Below are 22076 nucleotides of genomic sequence, written 5' to 3'. Positions count from 1 at the left end.
TTAAATGTGACTATAGTTAAATGTACTGGGCAATGGGCAAAGGACTCTCTTCTGTTTGGCATCTTAATGCAAAGTCTGTTTTTCTGTCGGATCCCTAAAAGACAGGTATGTTATCTGCCTTGCAAAAGCTTTGAGTTTTAGCTATGACTTTTTAGTGATGGAATCTGTCAGCTCTAGGGTGTATCCTATCTAAGAAATTAAGTCAACCCTTCACTACGTATACTTGTTAAGGACTGCACCTTAGAATGTTTTTAAATGCTATATGAAGACTTTGACCTACTTGAAATTTCTTTTACAGTAAAATCATTACTGTCTCTGTTACTCTGTAAAGGGAAATGATTAAATTAAAATCACTGTGTTTTAATTTAACATGAATTTTAATTAAGAAACACTAAATAAACTGTTCTCCTTTTCTCTTTTAGGCTATTGTGATTTTTGTTAATAAATTCTCTCTTCCTTTATACTAGTATTATTCAGGTTATGGAAGAGTTTATGTACCATTGAAAATGAGCTATTGGCTTAACAGACTCAAGCTCATATGTAAGATACCAGTCCTCTCTCTCCACCTTACCTTCTATTTCTTCCAATGACAAATTATTTTTCAAGTTTTCTATTTGTTCTTCTGTTGCTTAAGGAGAAGACTGTCCCCAGTGGATGGTTCCTATCACAATCTCTACTAGTGAAGACCCCAACCATGCCAAACTGAAAATTCTGATGGACAAGCCAGAGATGAATGTGGTTTTGAAAAATGTCAAACCAGACCAGTGGGTAAAGGTGAGTCCATAAATGGCCTAGCCATTTTTATCTTACCTAAATGAATTGATTTCTCTCACTTCCTTTATACATTTTATGGCCGGCTGTAAATTCTGCTTTAGTTTAGATGAGGACTTGCAAAGACAAAAACATTACTAAACTGTCCTGTGTGAAATTTAGGGCCAATTTTCAAATAATATTATCTGATATCTTCCCTTAGGTAAGGGAGTGGTACATAATCAGATAAAAGGGGATATGATCAAAGGGGAAAAAATAGTAGATTATGTGTAAAGTCACATTAATCAAAAGGTCTGTGGTCTTGCAACTTCCAGCTGCGCTGTCATTGTAACAAGATGTTAACCTCCATGATGTGCTGTCATTTTGTATGCACAGCTATCGTCAAGCGAGGCCACACGTATAATAATGAGTTTGTGTCACTGAAATGTGAAATTCCTGTAACTGGTGTTTTAAAATCATTTCATAAAAATAACAGTTGGTAAAGATTATTTCCCATTATTCTGTACTCTGTACTATTCATAATAAAAGTATCTACTATAAACTTTTCTCCCAATTATAGGTTCCTAATAGGAATTATACATTATCTCAGACTTTTGTATATGTATATGTGTGTGTGTGTGTGTGTGTGTGTGTGTGTGTGTGTGTGTACACATACACATATATGATTTTTTAAAAATATACTCAGTGGAGGGGTGCCTGGCTGGCTCCCGTCAGAAGAGTGTGAGACTCTTGATCTCAGGGTTAAGTTCACACCCGACATTGGGTATAGAGATTACATAAAAATAAAACCTTTAAGAGGTGCCTGGGTGGCTCAGTTGGTTAAGCGGCCGACTTCGGCTTAGGTCATGATCCTCACGGTTTGTGAGTTTGAGCCCCACATTGAGCTCTGTGCTGACAGCTTGGAGCCTGGAGCCTGCTCTGGATTCTATGTCTCCTTCTCTCTCTGACCCTCACCCGCTTACACTCTGTCTCTCCCTCTCTCAAAAAATAAACAAACATTTAAAAAATTATAAAAATAAATAAATAAATAATTATAAATTATAAATAAAAACTTTAAAAATACAGATAGATACACACATATACATACTCAGTAGAATACTATGTTACCATTTGAAATTACATCTGGAAGATTATGTAGCTATATGAAATTTTTCTTATAAATGAGAAAAACCTATGTATGGCTGTGATTGTAACTGGGTAAACAAAGGTATTATTCCTGCCGTAAAAGGTAGAGGGAATCAATAAAATAGCAGTTGTATTATCGTGAGGTGATTTAAAAAAAATACTTACAGGGGTACCTGGGTGACTCAGTCAGTTAAGCATCCAACTCTTGGTTTCAGCTTAGGTCATGATCTCATGGTTCTGGGATCGGTCCTGCATCAGGCTCTGTACTGAGTGTGGAGGCTGCTTGGGATGCTCTCTCCACCTCTCTCTCTGCCCCTCCTTCCCTGCTCGTGCTCTCTCTTTCTTTCAAAATAAATAAAATTTAAAAAATACTTACATGTAAGTAGTAAAATTAAAAACATAAATAGTGAAGTACTTGTATCTTCTACCTTACTTTACCTTTAAGGTATTTGGTATATAAATATTATCAAAAATATTTTTGCCTGTCAGTCATTAGCCTACAGAGAATGATAACAGTCCGTGATTATCTCACTCCACAAATTATATGAAATTACCTTTAAAGTCCATGCAATTCTTTAAAATCTAGGACCTGAGCATTGCTATTCTGGTGAGACTGTGGGCTGAGTAGATGAGTCTTTTTGTAAAGGTTTAGTCTTCCTCAGAGATTCCACTGTCCCCGTGTTCTTACATATAGTAAATATTTTCTGTGAACTTAAAACCATCCACCGAGAGTAGACATAGAAACCGATCCGTGTGATTCCCTCCCTCCCAACCATATCCTTCCTACCGTCTCTCACTCTGTCCCCCACTATGTCAAGTTTCTGTTTTCTTTCACCTGTTTTCATCTTTGACAACCGCTTTCTATCTTTATGTGTTGTTTCATTTTAATCCCTGACTGCATATGTGATCTTTGTTGTTTTCACTCAGATATACTGAAAGCAAAACTCCTTTCACACCTGCAAAAGACTGCTTTAAAAAACAAATGGAGGGGCGCCTGGGTGGCGCAGTCGGTTAAGCGTCCGACTTCAGCCAGGTCACGATCTCGCGGTCCGGGAGTTCGAGCCCCGCGTCAGGCTCTGGGCTGATGGCTCAGAGCCTGGAGCCTGTTTCCGATTCTGTGTCTCCCTCTCTCTCTGGCCCTCCCCCGTTCATGCTCTGTCTCTCTCCCAAAAATAAATAAATGTTGAAAAAAAAAAAATTAAAACAAAAAAAAACAAATGGATGCGGCGCCTGGGTGGCTCAGTCAGTTAAGTCTCCGACTTCGGCTCAGGTCATGATCTCATGGTTCATGAGTTCAAGCCCTGCGTTGGGCTCTGTGCTGACAGCTCAGAGCCTGGAGTCTGCTTCAGATTCTGTGTCTCTCTCTCTCTGTCTCTCTCTCTCTCTCTCTCTCTCTCTCTCTCTCTGTCTCTCTCTGTCTCTCTCTGTCTCTCTCTCTCTCTGTCTCTCTCTCTCTCTCTCTGCCCCTCCCCTGCTTGTGCTCTCGCTCTCAAATAAACAAACACTAAAATTAAAAATTAACAAACAAAACAAATGGAACTGTTTAATTAATAATGTCCATTGGGTATCTTTTCAGTTAAACCTGGGAACAGTTGGGTTTTATCGGACCCAGTACAGCTCAGCCATGCTGGAAAGTTTATTACCCGGCATTCGTGACCTTTCTCTGCCCCCTGTGGATCGACTTGGATTACAAAATGACCTCTTCTCCTTGGTGAGCCTCTCTCAAGTAGTATAATGGATTTTGTTGATTAAAGGATTTTGTTTTTCCTGGAGTATCTGACTGAAACGTAATTAGAAGAATATGGCTCTTCCTGAAGGTTGAACACCTTTTGGGACTAGAACAAATGACTAATTATTAATTAACGTGACAAGATTGAACCTATATAATTTACCGGAAACAAATCCCATGTCACTACTCCTAAGCCAGCTTTTTGCAATGAAAACTATCCTTCGTAAGGCAAAAATTCTTTTCGGTAGAAATAGGTATGGGCCTTGAAGAAATTTCCCTACTGATGTTTGTTTGTTTGTTTGTTTTTTTTAATAATTCAGAATAATTTATATTTTTCTAAAATGGTGATTGTACTTGGCTGGAAACATCTAGAATTTTTTAACATTCCGTTACTACTCAAATAATAGTCCATTAGCTTTAGAATTATATTTATGTGGGGCATCTGGGCGGCTGCGTCAGGAGAGCATCCGACTCTTGATCTCAGGGTCATGAGTTCAAGCCCCACATTGGGCGTGGAGCCTACTTTAAAAAAAAAAAAAGGATTATATTTCTTCTGGCTTTGTTCCAGAAAGGATTTAAATCAGCAATTAGTAGTATTATCTTTATGACTCCAACATAGGTTAGATAATTTCCAGATGTCTGTGATAAAATTGTCAGATTCCTCCTACTGTTCCTTTAAAGTGGACTTGAGTTTTCCCTCCCTTCTGCAGTAACTGGTTTTGGATTCCTCCTTTGTATAAACACAGATTAGCACTGATGCACAAAACCTCACATCTGCTGATCTCATTGCTGAGAGAGACCTGTCCCAGGAGAGTGGTGTATTTGTGCAGTTGGCTGCTGTAACACGAGTTCCTTTTCCTAGCTCTGTTAGTTAATTCTGAAAGGCCTTCCAGTTTGCCTTCTTTCACAAATGAGTAAAGGACAGACTGAAGTTGACACAGTTGGCAGGTCCAACTTTGAAAGAGCCTCTGTCAAAAACCAAAGCCCTAACTATTGTTGTGTCTTTTCTGAAAGTATGAGAATTTTAAAAATAAAAACAAAGCCAAGGCCCCAGACACTGGATAGAAATAGGAAGTTAACGGCTCTCCTTCTTGCTTTCTTTTTTTTCCCTTGCTTTCTTTCTCATTGAAGTATAGTTGATGCACAGTGTTACATCAGTTTCAGGTGGACAGCATAGTGATTCCACGAGTCTGCGCCTCATGCTGTGCTCACCACAAGTGTAGCTATACCACCTGTCACCAAACAAAGTGTACCTAAGTTGCTCTCTCACAAATAACAAAAAGTAAATAAGGGATATTGTCATGATAGGAGTTTTATTCTCATAATCCCCTGTGTTCTTTCAACCAAAGAAATGACTGACTAGCAGTAGATAATGCTGAAAATGCATGCTTGTGTTTCTTTGTTTTGTTTCTGTCTGAAGACTAATTTATGTTTTTTCCTATCCCAGGCTCGAGCTGGAATCATTAGCACTGTAGAGGTTCTAAAAGTCATGGAGGCTTTTGTGAATGAGCCCAATTATACTGTATGGAGCGACCTGAGCTGTAACCTGGGGATTCTCTCAACTCTCTTGTCCCACACAGACTTCTATGAGGAAATCCAGGAGTTTGTGAAAGATGTCTTTTCACCCATAGGGGAGAGACTAGGCTGGGACCCCAAACCTGGAGAAGGTAATGGATGCACGGAATGGGGAAAGAATTGATGAGAAATTGGACCCTTTTTACTCAGCTGTGGTTAACAGTATCAGTAGCATCTTGGTATCTGTTGGGTGTTACTATGTTTTCAGCTCCCCAGAAATTAAATCTTAGGTCTTTTAAGTTTATTGGTGAAGTTACATGGGTCACCAACATAAAAACAGTGGTGGTTATGTGTATTCACTGTTAAATACGATTCGTAAACAACACAAATGGTGGAAATAGAGGCCTTTTACAGCGTTCCAAAGGCTTATCTATAGTCAAGAAAAGCTAAAGGGAATTTTAGATGATTTTATTTATTATTGCCATAAATATCAGGCACCTTATATGTACAACTTGGAAAGATACCGAGAGACAGTAAGTGAATTCAGGAAGTTACTGACATTCTACATGTGTTCTCTCCTCTGATTATTTCCATAATTGTATATTTACTCTTTTGCCGTCATCATATGTTGGAAATGGTGATCTTGTGGTTTTATATATAATTGTTTTCTACCATCTGCAAATAACTAAAGGTGGTATTTCACCCTGGCAGTCTTGATCTCAGAGTCTTTTGCAATAAGAACAACAGTAACAATTACCTAGAGCTCTATGTTTTCCCCTTGTGGATTCAACAAATATTTATGCGCCTAGTAAATACCAGGTACTATTCTGGGAGCTGGTGGTACAGCAGTGAAGAAAGCTTTGCCCTGTGTGGCTTACACTCTAGTGGGAGACACAGCAAACCATTGAACATACGATAATTTAGGTGGCAACGAGTATCATGAAGAAAAATAAAGTTAGGTAAGGTAGATAAAGAGTGGTAGGCCGGTACGCCCTAGCCTGGTCAGGGCAACAGTCACTCATGATGAAGTGGTAATATGAGCATAAGCAGAGACCTGAGAGAGAGCTGTGAGGCCATCTAGAGGGAAATGGTCCAGACAGGGAACAGCCAGTGCAGGAGATCTGCAGCAGGAGCAAGCTTGGGTTGTTCAAGGAATAACAAGGAGGCTAGTTACATCAGGACGGAGTAAGTGAGGGGGACAGAGTGGGAAGCAGTGCAGCTCCTATAGGACCTGTGGGACCTAGTACATTTTCGACTTTCACAGTTAGTGATATGAGAAAGTGACTTGAGAGCTGATGGACAAGAACGTGACTTGACGTACTCAGCTGTGTGGGACCCAGACGAGTGGAGAGGCAAGAGACAGGAGCAGGGAGACATTACAGAGCTGTTCGAGTAATCCAGTTGAGGTGCCGGGTGCAGCTTACACTTGCAGGTGGCAGATTCTGGGCATGTTTTGAAGGTAGAACTGAACCTATTTGGTGGTGGACTGACTGCAAGGGGAAGGAGGAGGAGCCACCACATTCTGGCCTGGGGACCGGAGGGGTGACCTTGCCAGATACAGAACAGGACGGCCGTAGAAGCGGGCTGGGAACAGAGGGAATCAGGAGCTGGGTGTTGGACATGTCAACTTAGACATCCAGGTGGAGAGTCAAGCCTAGAGGTCTAGGCTGAATAAATGCATTTAGTGTGTAGATGGTGTTTACAGCCACGAGACTGGACGAGATCACGCAGGGCCTGAGTGTAGGCGGACAAAAGAGGTCTGAGGGCTAGGTCCGAGGCCAGGCCAAGATTTGGAGATCGAGTGGAAGACGAGGAGTCCGCAAGGGAGACTGACTGGCCACTGAGGTGGGAGAGCCAGGAGGGAGGAGATGTTCCAGACGTCTTAAGAAGCAGTGCAGAAGGAGCGTTACCCACTGTGACAGCTGGTGCTCTGAGTCCGGCGAGATGAAGGGAGTTGGTGAGGCCATCAGCAAGTTCTGTGGAGCGGCGGAGAGCACTAGTGGTTCTCCAGAGCGGGAGGGGGTAAGCAAAGGGCGCATTCAGACAACTTTTTTTTTTTTTTTAATTTTTAATGTTTATTTTTGGGAGAGAGAGACAGAGCATGAGCAAGGGAGGGGCAGAGAGAGAGAGGGAGACACGGAATCGGAAGCAGGCTCCAGGCTCTGAGCTGTCAGCACAGAGCTGGATGTGGGGCTTGAACTCAAGAACCGTGAGATATGACCCAAGCCGAAGTCAGACGCTTAACTGACTGAGCCACCCCCCAGGCGCCCCACATTCAGACGACTTCTTCAAGGAGTTTTTGCTGAAAAGGCAATCAGAGAAAAGGGGATAGTCTGGGGAGAGATGTAGAGTCAGTGGAGGCATATATATATATTTTTTTAATAAAGAGGGAGATTTTGTAACATGTTTTTGTGCTGATGACAATGCTAGAGTAGTAATTGAAAAATCCGTGATGTGAAAGAGACGGGGGGTAATTCCTGGAGCGATGGCCAAGCGATGGAGAGGAGTCGAGACCCAACGGAGGAGTGTGCTTTAGACAGGAGCACAGAGCCCTAGAAACAAAACATGAGAGGGTATGTGGGGTCAGATCCACGCAGACTGGTGGATGTTGTACTTCTCTTTCACGGCTCAGAAACACCTTAATGAAATAGGGAGAATATCTTTAGTTTTCTAGTTTTATAGATAGAAGAATCAAACAGCAAAATAATAAAACATTCCCTTGTGTCACACAGCAAGTGAGTACCAGAGTCAGAATTACAAATTGGTTCTTCTAAGAACCTCACTAGTGTCCTGTTGTGTTATGTATTGATCTCCTATTGTTTTCTTGGACTTATTTTTTTACTGAGTTATAATTTAAATGTAGCAAAATGCACAATTAAAGGTTACATTTCTTGGGGCGCCTGGGTAGCTCAGTCAGTTAGGCATCCAGCTTCAGCTCAGGTCATGATCTCGCAGTTCATGGGTTCGAGCACCGGGTCGGGATCTGTCCTGACAGCTCAGAGCCTGGAGCCTGCTCCGGATATTCATATTCTCTCTCTCTCTCTCTCTCTCTCTCTCTCTCTCTCTCTGCCCCTCCCCTGCTCTCTCCAAAATAAATAAACATTAAAAAAAAATTTTATGTTACAATTCAGCGACTTTTGACAAAAAATACACTGAAGAGGTTGCCTCAGGGCCTCTTCCCAGTCAGTCCTTGCCAGGCCGGTTCCCCTATCCATCCCCTCCAGGCAAACACTATTCTGCCTTTTTTCACCCTAGATTAATATTATCTCTTCTAGAACTTTATGTAAATGGAATCCTAATATATTTTTTCCTGCTCTTACATCTGGCTTCTTTCAATATAATGTGCTAGAGATACATCCAGGGTGTTCATTCCATTTTATTGCTTAGTGGTATTTCATTGTATGTACCACGACTTAGCTGTTTTGGTACTGCAATCCATCATTGCTAGTGTTAACTTTTTTTTTTTAAGACATAGTATATAATAAAATGTACCTTTTAAAGTATACAACTCAGTCTTTTTTAGTTTGTTCACAGCATTGCACAACCGTCACCACCATCTAATTCCAGAATTACTTCTTTAGCCTCAAAAGAAACTCCATACCCATGGCAGTCACTCCCCATCCCCTGGCAATCCCGATCCCTGGTAACCACTAATCTGCTGTCTGTCTCTATGGATTTGCCTACTCTGGGCACTTCCTGTAAATGGAATCATACCCCGTGTAGCCTTTTGTGTCTCACTTTTTTCACTTAGCACAATGTTGCTAAGGTTCATCCGAGTTGCAGTGTCTGTCAGTACCGCATCCTCTTATAGCTGAATAGTAGTCTACTGTATGGATGTACCACATTTTGTGTTTTCATCACTTGGCAGGTGTTTGGATGGTTTCTACTTTTTGACAGTTGTGAATACTGCTGTGAACATGTGTGTACAAATTTTTGTGGACGTAACACTTCCATTTCTATTGCGTGGACTTGCCGGATCATACCGTAACCCCATGTTTAACCTCTCTAGGAATTGCCAGACTGTTTTTCCAAGTGGTCACAACATTTTACGTTCCCGCCAGCAGCGTATGAGGGTTCTAACTTCTCCACGTCCTTGACAGTGCTTGTTATTGTCCGTCTTTTTTAGTCATCCTGGTGGGTGTGAAGCAGATCTCATAGTGGTTTTGATTTGCGTTTCCCTAATGACCAAAGTTGAACATCTCTTTATGTGCTTATTGGAGTAAACCGATCCATCAGATTTCGATTTTTAAAAATCTAAGATTTCAGTTGGTTATACACAGCGTACTAGTTCAGTATGTGGCCTTTTTTCTGAATCTTGGGTCAAAACTGCATGATCTAAGCCTGTTTCTTTCACATATAATCCTTAGCAATGTAATTACCTAGATGGAGTGAACATTTAGTAAATTCAGATCATTGGCATTTGTAGACAAAGTCAGCAAATTTATTTGCTTGTCTAGTGTGTTTATTAGCACTTCATTTCACTCTTATGATTTGAACAATATAAATCAGTGTTCTCTCAAGTACTAGGGTAATTGATTGTGTTTGTTCAAGATGGTAGACGTGGTATAAGATACCCAAGTAGCATATTTGTGAAAATGGGATTTTTAAGCAGTGTTGTGTCTCTTTTACTTCTTAATCAGGTCATCTAGATGCACTCCTGAGGGGCTTGGTTCTGGGCAAACTGGGAAAAGCAGGACATAAGGCAACATTAGAAGAAGCCCGCCGTCGGTTTAAGGACCACGTGGAAGGGAAACAGATTCTCTCCGCTGATCTGAGGAGTCCTGTAGGTTTTCATGATAAATAACCTTGATTTCTAGATGACTGCATCATTCTGCACACAGTGTGGGATGTATTTAATGGTAACCAGAAATGACCCAGACACTGACCCACACATTGTGTCTGACTCTGTGTTAATATGTGCCATTTAGGTGGTTGTAGCCAGCTTCTCGTTTGTTTAAAGTTTCTCAGACTACACTGTGCTTAAAGCTGATTATCTGCGCACATTCCCCTGAGAGAGCCGGTGCGCATGCCGTCTCCCTGCCTGGTTTTCAGTATGGGCTCCGAAGCTCTTTGTCGCACAGTTTGTACGTAACGTCCACACACAGCTGTTTACAATCGTGTTGACTTGCTTTCTGTCTTAACATTAGAATATTTGGAACAAGATGCATTTAATCAGATGCCTTCTTTGTCGTTCCTGTATTCTCTTGTAGGTTTATCTGACCGTTTTGAAGCATGGTGATGGCACTACCTTAGACATTATGCTAAAGGTGAGTACATTTGGAAAGGGTTTCCATCTTCTGCTGTAAAACTTGGATTGACACAGTACAAGCTTTAAGTGGTTAAAAAAAAAAAAGTCCTGGCGAAAGAAATATATGTAGATATGCATGTTGCAGACAGGCAAATATTAAGAAACTATGGGAGAGAGATATCATGTCTGTTCACGTGTACTACCAATACAATGCCAGAAGTCATCTAGTGTTCTCACTTTTTTTAATTTGTAAGTTTATGTATCTTAAACCAAAAAATGAAGTATTCATTTTGATTAACAAGTCAAGCTCTTAAAATTTTCCCTTCTGTGTAAACTTACATAGGATCCTTCCCATTTTGGAGAAGAGGTTTGTGCCCGTGCTTAGGGGAGAGAGAATCAGGTATCTCCAGGGTTTGAGTTATGTCAGTGCCTCTTATGAATGGACAGGAAATTAATTGACTTGCCTGCGTAGCCTCTGTAGTTTCCCCAGAGGGTTGGCATGTAATTAAACTCTAATACAGATACTGTACTTCTCCAGTCCCTGTCCATGCGGTTGTCAGTCTAAGAAATCACTTGACAGGTAGGGGGAGCTGAATGTACTTATTACCATCGAATAAAATGTGCAAAATGTGTCTAAATACCCAAATTACGTGTCAAATCTGCAAAGCCCATTCGTTTAAAGACCTGCTCTTAATGGGAACAAACAGAACAGGAATGGGATGTGCTTTGCTACTTCCATCTTTAATGGATTAAGAACACTTTTCTGACCTCAAGTAGATAAAATTGCAAATCCAATTTCTAGTATTTCATTTTAAACAAATCCTGTTTTTTTTTTTAATGTTTATTTATTTTTGAGAGAGAGAGAGAGCATGAGCATGAGCAGGAGAGGGGCAGAGAGAGAGGGAGACACAGAATCCGAAGCAGGCTCCAGGCTCTGAGCTGTCACACAGAGCCCGACACAGGGCTCGAACTCAGGGACCGCGAGATCATGACCTGAGCAGAAGTCAGATGCTCAACCGACTGAGCCACCCAGGCGCCCCCAAATCATATTTTTTAAATGATTAAAATATTTTGAAAAATGTAAACTTTAAGAAACTCAAAATGTGACACTTTACTGATCTTGGACAAGAGTTTCCTTTCTAATAATATCAAAATTATACTTTGGGTTTAACTTAACTTCCAATTAAATGACATTGAGGTCCCTTCTCAGTCTTAATATTCTGTGAAACTGTGCACTATGAATCCTGTATTTCTTTGCATATGAAATCAGATATTTGTGGGTTTTGTATTTTCCATAGCAGTATGGAACAAAATAGGGGTTCTGAAATTCTCATGACAGATACCTTGACATTTTCATGTCATAGCACACTTTTTTTTTTAATTTTTTTTTTCAACGTTTATTTATTTTTGGGACAGAGAGAGACAGAGCATGAACGGGGGAGGGCCAGAGAGAGAGGGAGACACAGAATCGGAAACAGGCTCCAGGCTCTGAGCCATCAGCCCAGAGCCTGACGCGGGGCTCGAACTCACGGACCGCGAGATCGTGACCTGGCTGAAGTCGGACGCTTAACCGACTGCGCCACCCAGGCGCCCCAACACACTTTTAAGAATTTATTCTAGTATGTATATTTAATAAGTGTTGGCATCTATTTAATGTAAGGGAGCTGACTATAATTCTGATTTACTATCAAAAGAGCTCTAATGAAGGCCAAATTAGGTTTCTTCAAGAAACCAGTTGATGGGAGATGAGGAGGATTGTCTTCTGTTGGTAATTTAGGAGTAATGAGGCCCGCTAAAAAAGAACTTTGATTTCAAAGTATATTTGGAATGTGGTGTTATGGTGCCATCTAGTGGACTAGTTTAACAGGTTCTCCTTGGGGGAAACCATGCTTCTTGAAAGCCAGAGTTCAGACCTTGAGTCCTGGAGCTGAAAAGGACCTTAGAAATTATCTCTCCACCCCATTCATTTTACACAAGAGGAAACTGAGATCCAAAGAGGTTAAGGACTTAGTCAAGGTCACACAGCTAGTTAGACACAAAACCAGGACTAGAACCCAGGTCTCCTGACTTCTATCTATTTTACTACACTGCTGCTCAAAAGAAATCAAAGGAAAAGAAGAGGAAATGGGGGCCTGTGATGGGGTGTGCGGACACTGGTCAGTGTAAAATCTTCAGTGAGAAAAAAAGTCAACAGAGTCTATCGATTAAGTTGTCTTGGAGAGATATCTCATATATGCTTGTAATTTTTGTATGCATAATGTTTTGTTTCTTATGGTGGAAAAAAGACTCGGTATAATCACTGTGGAAGATTTAGAGACTAGAAAAGTATAAAGAAAATACTCCTGTAATTTGAAATGTTTAAAAAGGTCACAAAATAGGTATAAGATGATCTGATGTCCAATTTGGTAATGTACATATTGTAATAATTTAATTTTTTCTTTATGCTTCTCATTTTCCTAATTTCCTGCATTCAGCATGCGATGCTTTTGCAGTTGAAAAATTTGATGATACAGAATCCCACTGATCAGAGACCATCGTTAATATTAACATGCATTTTTGACTATTAGAAATTAAATTGATGACCTTCAATGGTATTGGCAATCATCAGTTTGTTCATTTAACACAGAACATTAGTCAGACATCATACCCCTCAGATCTTGAATTTAAACTGCTCAGAACTGATGACCAGCCATTCACATAGTCCTCACTTACATTTAGTGACTTACTATAATGGCAAATCACAAATTTAGTGCCTGAACATCCTGTAAAGTTTTATCTTCTGTTAATTTCATGCCCTGCGCGCCTAGCCAATGAGAATATAGAACAGAAGTTTCACCTTACTGGGGGAGAAGCTCATATAAGCATGTGTCTGACTTCCAGGGGACAGTTAACTATCTCGATCTGTATTTTTTCACTATAGCTTCACAAACAAGCAGATATGCAGGAAGAGAAAAACCGAATTGAAAGGGTCCTTGGGGCTACTCTTTCACCTGAATTGATTCAAAAAGTCCTCACGTTTGCACTTTCAGTAAGTTACAATGAAAACTGCTTTTAGAGGGAATTGTAACCTATCAATCTGTGGCAGCTGTCTTTGATTCAGTATTCTCTTGATCTGCTTTAACCCCTTCCTCTTAGTCTGGGGGAAATGGAATGGGCTTTTGTTACTGACCTCTATCTATATCTGCCTCTAACGGTGGGAATCGGGATAGTTGGAAGCAGGAATAAACTGGCAAGCCTACTTATCTTACCCCTGTGCCTACTTTCTGTCTCTTCCTTTCTTTATCCTGTAGGAACCCAAGCAAACATCTATTCAGCAGCCTGTTTTTACCTGTCTCAGTGCCTCATTCTCAATTTGGCTGATCTTTAGGAAGCTTTCTGGTGCCAGTTATTCCTAAAATAAGGAATGAGGGTCTTCAGTGTGATTACTTGGGTACCTCAACAGCATTTGCCCTTTCTGGCACCAGAAGATGTTTTGAGTACAGTAGACTTTTCGTTCTCTTTCTATTTCTAGGAAGAGGTACGCCCACAGGACACTGTGTCAGTAATTGGTGGAGTGGCAGGAGGCAGCAAGCATGGAAGGAAGGCTGCTTGGAAGTTTATAAAAGACAACTGGGAAGAACTTTATAATCGATACCAGGGAGGATTCTTAATATCCAGACTAATAAAGGTGTGTGAAGATTTTTATTTTGAGTAGCTTGCTTATCATAGATGTTATTTAGAGACATCCCTGATTCACTAGGCCTATAGTCTTTGCTCTTTAAGGGTTTCTTCCAAAAAAAAAAAAAGTTCCTTAAATAATTATTAGCTTTATTAAAGGGCTTCTCCATCACCCATCCTGCACCTTCTAGAATATTCTGAAGTTGGGAGAATATAAAATGATTTGGTTTTTAGGTAAATGGAAGTTTGTTCCTAGCGTCTTTTAGTTACATTTACTATTTAAACCATTGTTTTTTTCAGCTATCAGTTGAGGGATTTGCAGTTGATAAAATGGCTGGAGAGGTTAAGGTAAGCAAAGTACTGTTTCCTTTTTACTTTTCAATCTAGTAAGTAAAAACACTAATGAGCCAAATTGTAATGATACGATGTTGGGGTAATGCTGTATTTATCCTTGTTTTTTGCTTGGAAAAAGACAGCTTGGGTTGTGTCTTTAATGCTTGAAGAATTTAGGGTTGGAATCATCTTTGAGTGCTTTGCAATATGGTTGAAGGAACGTGGTGGAACTTGGAATCAGTCGATCTGAGTATAAATCTGTGCTCTGCCCTATGTTAGCTATGGGACTTCAAGTGAGTTTTTTAATCCCTGTGAGCCTGTCTCCTCATCCATAAAATGGAATGATGATAAGATTGTTATTTAAGTAATGTAGTGGGACTGGAACAGAGTAGTAGGTCCTCGATAATGGTTCTTTTTTTCCTTTCTAAAAACAACCTTCATAGGTCTGTCCTGTGCACGAGGAGACAAGATGGCTATGCAAGGAATCTCCTCTTAGCCCTTACAAAGGAGAATCTTCAGTTTAGTGGTAAAGTTCAGCATTTGAGGAACAGATATACACTGATGAGGGAAATCTTAATGTTAAGCCTTCCATTGCATTTAATTGTGAAGTTATTTTTGAAGAGTCACTTTTACCTTTACTTCTTGAAGGCAGTGGGGTTACGAGGTGTGAATGTGGAGGCTCTGAGGGCTGTTGTGTTGTTTCACTCACTCTGTGAGCCATTGTTTGGAATTTTAAGATTTCAGGTCTTGAGAAAACAGTGAAAGACTTGATCTCTGCCTTCATTTAACTTACATTGTATGCTGTGGAAACAGTTACTTTACCGTAAAGGATAGAAGTACTCTGAAGGAGAAGTACATATACCTGGTTTGGAGGGGAAAGGCAGTGAGTGGCCAAGCTGAGGCCGGGAAGATAGGTAGAGGCCAGACTGGAGGGCCTTGGAGGCCATATGAATTTTCCTAAGAGTGCAAAGCCCTTGAACTGCTTGTCAACAGGGGAGTGAGTTGATGTGATTTGTACCATAAAAATTTCAGGCTGGCTGCAGTATGGGAAAGAGAAGCATTTTGGGATGCTGACTGCAAGCAAGAATGATAGAGTAGCTTTCAGGAGATGGAGTTATGAAATTCAAGGGCTTGGGTTTGTTAATCTTTAATTCAACAAATATTTACTGATTGGCTTCTCTGTGTTGTGAATGTACCTGGCAGAGGAAGAAGGAAGAATCAACGATAATTCCTGGGTTTCTTATATGTAAATAGTGGTGCTATTTGTGGAGATGGAATGAGGGGCAGTTCTGTATTGTACTTGGGCCCTAAGAACCCAGCCCCAAGAACGAGCCTCAGCGAAGGCGCCATTGTTGTTTGTGTGAACGAGGTTATTGATTTCCAAAAGTTCTAGACTTAATCTGATGAATTAGTCATTCTTTTCCTTTACACCTGTGACGACTGGTTCAAAGTAAAGACCCCTATCCTTTCGTTGGTTGGTATTTAAGAGTTGCTCTGTTTACTATGAATCTCGGTATACTTCATTGGAACGTAGTTTATTGAATCTTTAATCAATAAGCTTTGGATAAATTATAATAAACTCAGAAATGGTTTTGTTGTATGAAAGATGTGAGTCTGTGGAGCAGCAATTTAATCTTTGTGGTCTTATCGCCTTCACAAATTAATCTTTGTTTGAAGCAGCCGGAATGTGTGCGTCCTTAAGGACTCTGCCTGCCAAGTATTGTGCTAACAGTTTTTATGGATTTTCTCTTAAACTTCTGGACTAAATAGTTTCTTACCAATGAGAAAACAGAATGATTAATGTACTCAAACTCACAGGCTAATACATGACCGAACCGAGATTTGAGTCCCAACCTAATTCCAGAGCCCTACATTAACCACTAGATAATGAACCTAAAAGACAGGCCAGAGGTTCTGCCTCTTTGTTACCTTTTGATTAGATTTGAAGCATGTATTTGGAGAAGAATTCCTGTATGCAGGTCTAAGGGGCTGCTTTGTTTTCTTTTAGCCTGGGAGTAGCAGCGGTAAATTTTCATGATTAAAACTTTTGAATCCTTTACAGAACAGTGGGTAACTTCTCATGACCTGTGATACTTCTAACTTCTTACCATTGCTAGTACTGATCCTACCTTCTGGGTTGTGTTATACCAGGCTTTCTTCGAGAGCCACCCAGCTCCTTCAGCTGAGCGCACCATCCAGCAGTGTTGTGAAAATATCCTGCTGAATGCTGCTTGGCTAAAGCGAGATGCTGAGAGCATTCACCAGTACCTCCTTCAGCGAAAGGCCTCGCCACCTACGGCGTGAACCCTGAGCGCCGCCACCGCGGTTCTGCTGCTTGGCTGCAGGGATGAGGTGGGGCTACCGAACAGCTGATTCATATGCCGAGAATTTGGAGTCTTCTTTCAAACCAGTGGGGGTTGGACGATGAATGTAGTTAACTGGTTCCTGCTCACACTCCAGAATTAAATTCTATTGAAAAAGGAAAATCAGCAATTCAGCAAAAAAATAAGTAAATAAGTAAAAATAAAAAATAAAAAATGTAAATATGATAGTAATAAAATAGAGCATAACGAAACTGTGAAACTTCCTGAAGCCTTGTCAGTGGTTAAAAGTATTTAACACTCTCCTGTTAATGACAGATGTTCTGTTTTTATAACCTACCAAAAGGAAACTAGAGGCTTCTGGGTGAAGAAGATTTTTTGTGAAGTGGGTTCTGCAAGCAGCCTACAAGCCAAGGGTAGTGTCCATTGCTCTGGGAATGGTTAAACGTGAAAGGCTGATAGCTGGTATAACATAGAGTCTGTGCATAATTCCAAGTGTTTTTTGTTTTTGGGGTTTTGGTTTTTTTGTTTGGTTTTTTTTTTTTTTTTTTTTTTTTTTTTGGGCATGGGGACTGATCAGGAAGATATATTTTCCTGCATAACTCAATCTGAACCAAGGATTGTAGTTTTCCTCCTTGCCTTCCCTTCTGTGTGACCCCCTTGGCCAAAAAAAAAAAAAAAAAAAAAAAAAAAAAAAAAAAAAAAGTTAAAAAAACCAAACCTATCCTGGTCTGGGTTTTTCCTCCTCCTAGTTCCACCCCCAACCTCCTCCCCCACCCCCCCCACCCCCCCACCCCCGGTGTCCTTCTTAGAGATAAAGAAATAATAAGGAAACATCTTTTATAGCCACATTAAATAAGAGAAACTGATATACATTATTTTTCTTTCTTTTTTAAGATAACTTTTAAGAACCCTGAAATGCATATAGGTGAGACATAGAGATGAAAGGGTTTTCAGCCAGGCCATCCTGAAGGAGTTACTCTGCTAACAGCGGTCTTAGTTGTCTGACAGGCCAACTGTTAAGCCTCTTTCCAACAGTGTCAACACTGGCTTCTCCTGGTTCATTCTGGACACATAAGAAGTCCGTGGTAACTGCTGCAGGGGCCGCATATTAGTGGTAACTGGTTCAAACAAAAACTAAGCCTGTGTGCCACTCTTCGCTTTAACAGTGTATCCTACTAACAAGCCTCACCTAACTAATCCAGCGAGTTTTAACTCTAAACCTCTTTCCTTTTCTCTGGCCCTACCTTTTTTCTTTTCTTCCCTTTTTCCTTTTCTTTTTATTTTTCTTTTTAAAAATATTTTTTTGTGTTATTAACAGGAATTCATATTTGGTGTGGCTTAACTGTATTTCAGAAGGTCATCAGATTGTGAGACTGCTTCCTTGAAACATTTTTGTGCTATTGTTTTAAAAAAATAATAATTAAAAAACAGTTGGCGTTAATAAAAATGTCAATGTGAAATTGATGTCCTGATTTCTTTTATTCTCTTCAATAAGAAATTATAAACGTTTCCTATCATTCACTAGGATTATAAGAAGTTTTGCTATCATGGGATTTTTTTGAGTCTAAGAAAATCCAGTTTCTGAATTCCTTAATGACTAAGACCTAAACAGAAAAATCCGAAGAGTCCTTCTAAATTCATTCTGGATCAGTCAGCATTCAGGAGTTAACCTGACACTTGCCAGTTCCCGTTTCTTGAGGCTCTCTTGTCCAGGTGCCACACGCAGGGCGGCCATGAGGCCATCTAGGCATGTGCTTAAGGCACCAGCAAAGTAGGGACACCAAAAAGACTGAGAAGAAATCTGCTTAGTATTCTCATTTTACAATTAGAAATTCTAGAAAGAAGTAATTTCATTTTCAGCATATATACAAGTTTTGTGTATAATAGTTAATTGGCTTGAATTATGCTGCGGCACAGGTGGTGGAGGGTGTCTTCTGCGTCCCCTTCAGAGCCGCTCCCATCCTATTCTGTGCCCAGGAGGGCTTGGCCCACACGGACTGCTCTGACAGGGTCCTTTGCCCTCTGACTTCAGGTTGTGTTGATCCAATTTGTAATACCTTCAAGATCAAAAGGCATGAGGAGAGGATGGTCAGGGTATTTATTCACCAGGCTTCCTCATCCCCAGGTCACATGGGTCGGGTCGTCTGTGACCCTCTACCAAAGGCCACGACTCCTGTTCAGAAGCCCTCTCTAGCTTCTAGCTCCGTCACTTTGCCCCTTCAAATCTAGGGAAAGGATTATTCCCTTACTAGCTCTGGATCATTCCATTATTCCTTGTTGGTTCCCCTGAACTTTGCTCATGTCTTTGTAAATAGTCCCTTTATTAAACCTTCGTCAAGTTACCTAGTTCAAGTGTGTTCTCTGTTCTCTACTAATATCCTGACTGATTCTGGCACCAGAGTCCTGATGATAATGGGTCTCTAAAGGTCTTAATTCAGCCTTTTTGGTGTTAGATTTACTGCTTGTCTTCCAAGTAGCTCCCTATCGGGTAATATATTCATTTTACAGGTGAGAAAGCAGGCTCAGAAAAATTAGGTAAAGTTACACAACAAATAACTTAGGGGGCACCTGAGTGGCTCAGTTGGTTAAGCGTCCAACTCTTGGTTTTGGCTTAGGTCGTGATCTCATTCTCTCTCTCCCTCCCTCCCTCTTAAACTTGAAAAAAAAAGAAAAAAACAACTTAGAACCAGTGGTCAGCCCAAGATCACCAGCCTCTAAAACCTGTTTTCTTCTCACTAATTGTCATGTCTTCACATTTAAAAGGTAATACAGTCAGACTGGATCCAGGCAACAGCTTTAAAGATTTTTAATGATTTTTCCTTGGTTAAAGATTTTAGTGGAAATCAGAAGGTTGGAAAGAAAGATGAATGTGGGGTACCTGGCTGGCTCAGTAGAGCATGCAACTCTTGATCTTGGGGCCACGAGTTCAAGCCCCACATAGAGCTAATTAAAAATTTTTTTTCAGGGGCGCCTGGGTGGCTCAGTCGGTTAGGTGGCCGACTTCGGCTCAGGTCATGATCTCGGGGTCCGTGAGTTCGAGCCCCGCTTCGGGCTCTGTGCTGACAGCTCGGAGCCTGGAGCCTGTTCCGGATTCTGTGTCGCCCTCTCTCTGACCCTCCCCTGTTCATGCTCTGTCTCTCCCTGTCTCAAAAATAAATGAATAAAACGTTAAAAAAAAATGTTTTTTTTTTTTCAAAAAAAAAAAGATGAATGTATTACTTCCTATAGGGAATTTGATATTATCTTTTATTAATGGGAAGCAGTAAACCATTTTGGAATACTACATGGTGCTGCATGAATTCTTAAACTTACAGTTTCAGGGAGCAAGGAGCCCCTCGAAAGTATTGGTAAAGAATAGATCTCTGTGGTGTGCGATTTAGGGGGTATGAGTGGAGTTCTGGAGCTTTGAAAAGATTCTTTCAATTCTGTTACCCAAACAGGTCCTAGAATGTGATCAGAAAGACTTGGAGTCACATTTGTACGGTTAGTGATTATTTTTTTTAGCAGGGCAGAAAATAAACAAGCTTTTGGTAATCTACTTACGGCACTGAATCTACACTTAAGAGATAGCCTCATTTTTTACTGAATAAATTACTTGATGAGAAATTGATCTCTTCTTACTTACTACATACTGATTTTAGGCTCTCCAGGTTTTTGGTGTGTGTGTGTGCGTGTGGTTTTTTTTTTTTTTTAACGTTCATTCATTTTTGAGAGAAAGGGAGAGACAGAGCGCAAGTGGGGGCGGGGCAGAGAGAGGGAGACAACAGAATCCGAAACAGGCTCCAGCCTCTGAGCTGTTAGCGCAGAGCCTGAGGCGGGGCTCGAACTCACAGACCGCAAGATCATGACTTGAGCCAAAGTTGGAAGCTCAGCCAACTGAGCCATACGCGTGCGCGCACGCGCGTGTGTGTGTGTGTGTGTGTGTGTGTGTGTGTGTGTGTGTGTGGTTTTAAATTTTTTATAAGACTGGAGCGCCTGGGTGGCTCAGTCAGTTGAGCGGCCCAGGTCATGATCTTGCGGTCCCTGAGTTCGAGCCCCGCGTCGAGCTCTGTGCTGACAGCTCAGAGCCTGGAGCCTGCTTCGAATTCTGTGTCTCCCTCTCTCTCTCTGCCCCTCCCCGCTCATGGTCTCTCTGTCAAAAATAAACATTAAAAATTTTTTTTATTTTTATCTTTTTATAAGACTGTCTTCTCCTTTGAGATAATGCAGAAATTCACCCAAGGTGGACCGTGCCTTCTTGCACCGCCCCCAGCGGGCACAGACTGCTTAAGGTGCTTGGTTTCCAACACAAGCACAAGAGACAGGAGACCCTGATGATAATAAAATGTTAGGCCAAACAACTGCCTTCCCTGGGAAACCAAATCAGAGGATTGGTTGCTGTACCAGGACATTTGATGGCAAATGGGATAGACGGCAGGGTCAGAGGAGGGAAGGTTTATTGGGCTGTTCGTGCCACTTGTAAAAAAAAAAAAAAAGTCTGCTCGGTCCTGCAGTTCTGCTGCTGGTATCTGGCAGGTGTAGCTTTCAGCACTGAACTTCTGGTTCCAACACTGGGGTAGAGTTAACGACAGAAACATTGCTGACTATCGATCTACGCTTTCTCGGGGAAGTTGCCAGCAGCTGACAGGAGACATACTGTATACCAATTAAGATGACAACCGAAGAAAAATATAATTAAATCTTGCCATAGTTTGGCTGACCATGCCAGCATGGCCCTCTGAGCCATCTGCCCCTCCCCATACCCCCAGCCAACTTGAACCATTTTCATCAGTTGGAACAAGTGGTGCAGGTATGTAACATTGCACTTTAATTTCAGCCCACTTTATTAGGCGGCTGATTATCTACTTTGTATTGTATATGCTAATCTTATGGATATTCTCTTTTTTTTTAATTTTTGAAAATTTATCGTTGAGAGACAGAGTGCGAGGGGGGAAGGGGCAGAGAGAGAGAGAGGGAGATACAGAATCCGAAGCAGGCTCCAGGCTGTGACCTGTCAGCACAGAGCCTGATGCAGGGCTCGAACTCACCAACTGCGAGATCACGGCCTGAGCTGAGGTGGATGCCCACCAACTGAGTCACCCAGGCGCCCCACAGATACTCTCTTCTTAATGCTTACTATTTAGACTTCTACTAAGGCAGTTAAGATGAAGAAAGCCACATACTGAATGGCTAATGGTTTAATAGAAGTCTCAAGAAAACAATACAAGATAATGAAGGAGAGATGGAGAACCAGTTTATAAGAAAAAGTGCAAAATATTTAAAATGTTTGACATGAGTGAGGATGGATGACATGATTGTTGCTTTCTTGATAGGTCAGTTTCCGCTTCTAGGAATAGAGCACTTGAAAGTTGGACATGTGAAGGGGTGTGGCAGG

General features: G+C 41.0%; 1 protein-coding gene and 2 long non-coding RNA genes across 5 annotated transcripts in view; 1 reads left to right on the top strand and 2 right to left on the bottom strand.

Annotated features, from left to right (window-relative positions):
• The window catches only part of NPEPPS (aminopeptidase puromycin sensitive), a 95638-nt gene extending 77476 nt beyond the window's left edge, over positions 1 to 18162 (top strand). For all 3 annotated transcript variants that reach the window (XM_023243586.2, XM_045044852.1, XM_045044853.1), the window contains 9 exons: positions 635 to 774; positions 3473 to 3607; positions 5073 to 5292; positions 9781 to 9923; positions 10351 to 10407; positions 13309 to 13416; positions 13900 to 14055; positions 14346 to 14393; positions 16530 to 18162. In XM_023243586.2, coding sequence (XP_023099354.1) covers positions 635 to 774; positions 3473 to 3607; positions 5073 to 5292; positions 9781 to 9923; positions 10351 to 10407; positions 13309 to 13416; positions 13900 to 14055; positions 14346 to 14393; positions 16530 to 16682 — 1160 coding nt within the window. In that variant the 3' untranslated portion in view covers positions 16683 to 18162. The remainder of the gene's footprint in view (positions 1 to 634; positions 775 to 3472; positions 3608 to 5072; positions 5293 to 9780; positions 9924 to 10350; positions 10408 to 13308; positions 13417 to 13899; positions 14056 to 14345; positions 14394 to 16529) is intronic.
• On the bottom strand, positions 7498 to 16644 carry LOC109494350. Its single transcript, XR_002149171.2, has 2 exons — positions 16508 to 16644; positions 7498 to 7692 (listed from the first exon to the last, which is right to left on the bottom strand). It is a non-coding gene; the product is annotated as an uncharacterized LOC109494350 (long non-coding RNA).
• Positions 18163 to 22076, bottom strand: part of LOC123382001 — a 29946-nt gene continuing 26032 nt past the window's right edge. The window contains exon 2 of the long non-coding RNA XR_006589710.1: positions 18163 to 18759. This is a non-coding gene — a long non-coding RNA (uncharacterized LOC123382001). The remainder of the gene's footprint in view (positions 18760 to 22076) is intronic.

Source organism: Felis catus, chromosome E1, assembly GCF_018350175.1.
Source record: "Felis catus isolate Fca126 chromosome E1, F.catus_Fca126_mat1.0, whole genome shotgun sequence".
In the NCBI taxonomy this organism is placed as follows: domain Eukaryota; kingdom Metazoa; phylum Chordata; class Mammalia; order Carnivora; family Felidae; genus Felis; species Felis catus.
Note: the sequence above shows the minus strand (reverse complement) of the source record. Positions and strands in the feature narration are given on the sequence as shown.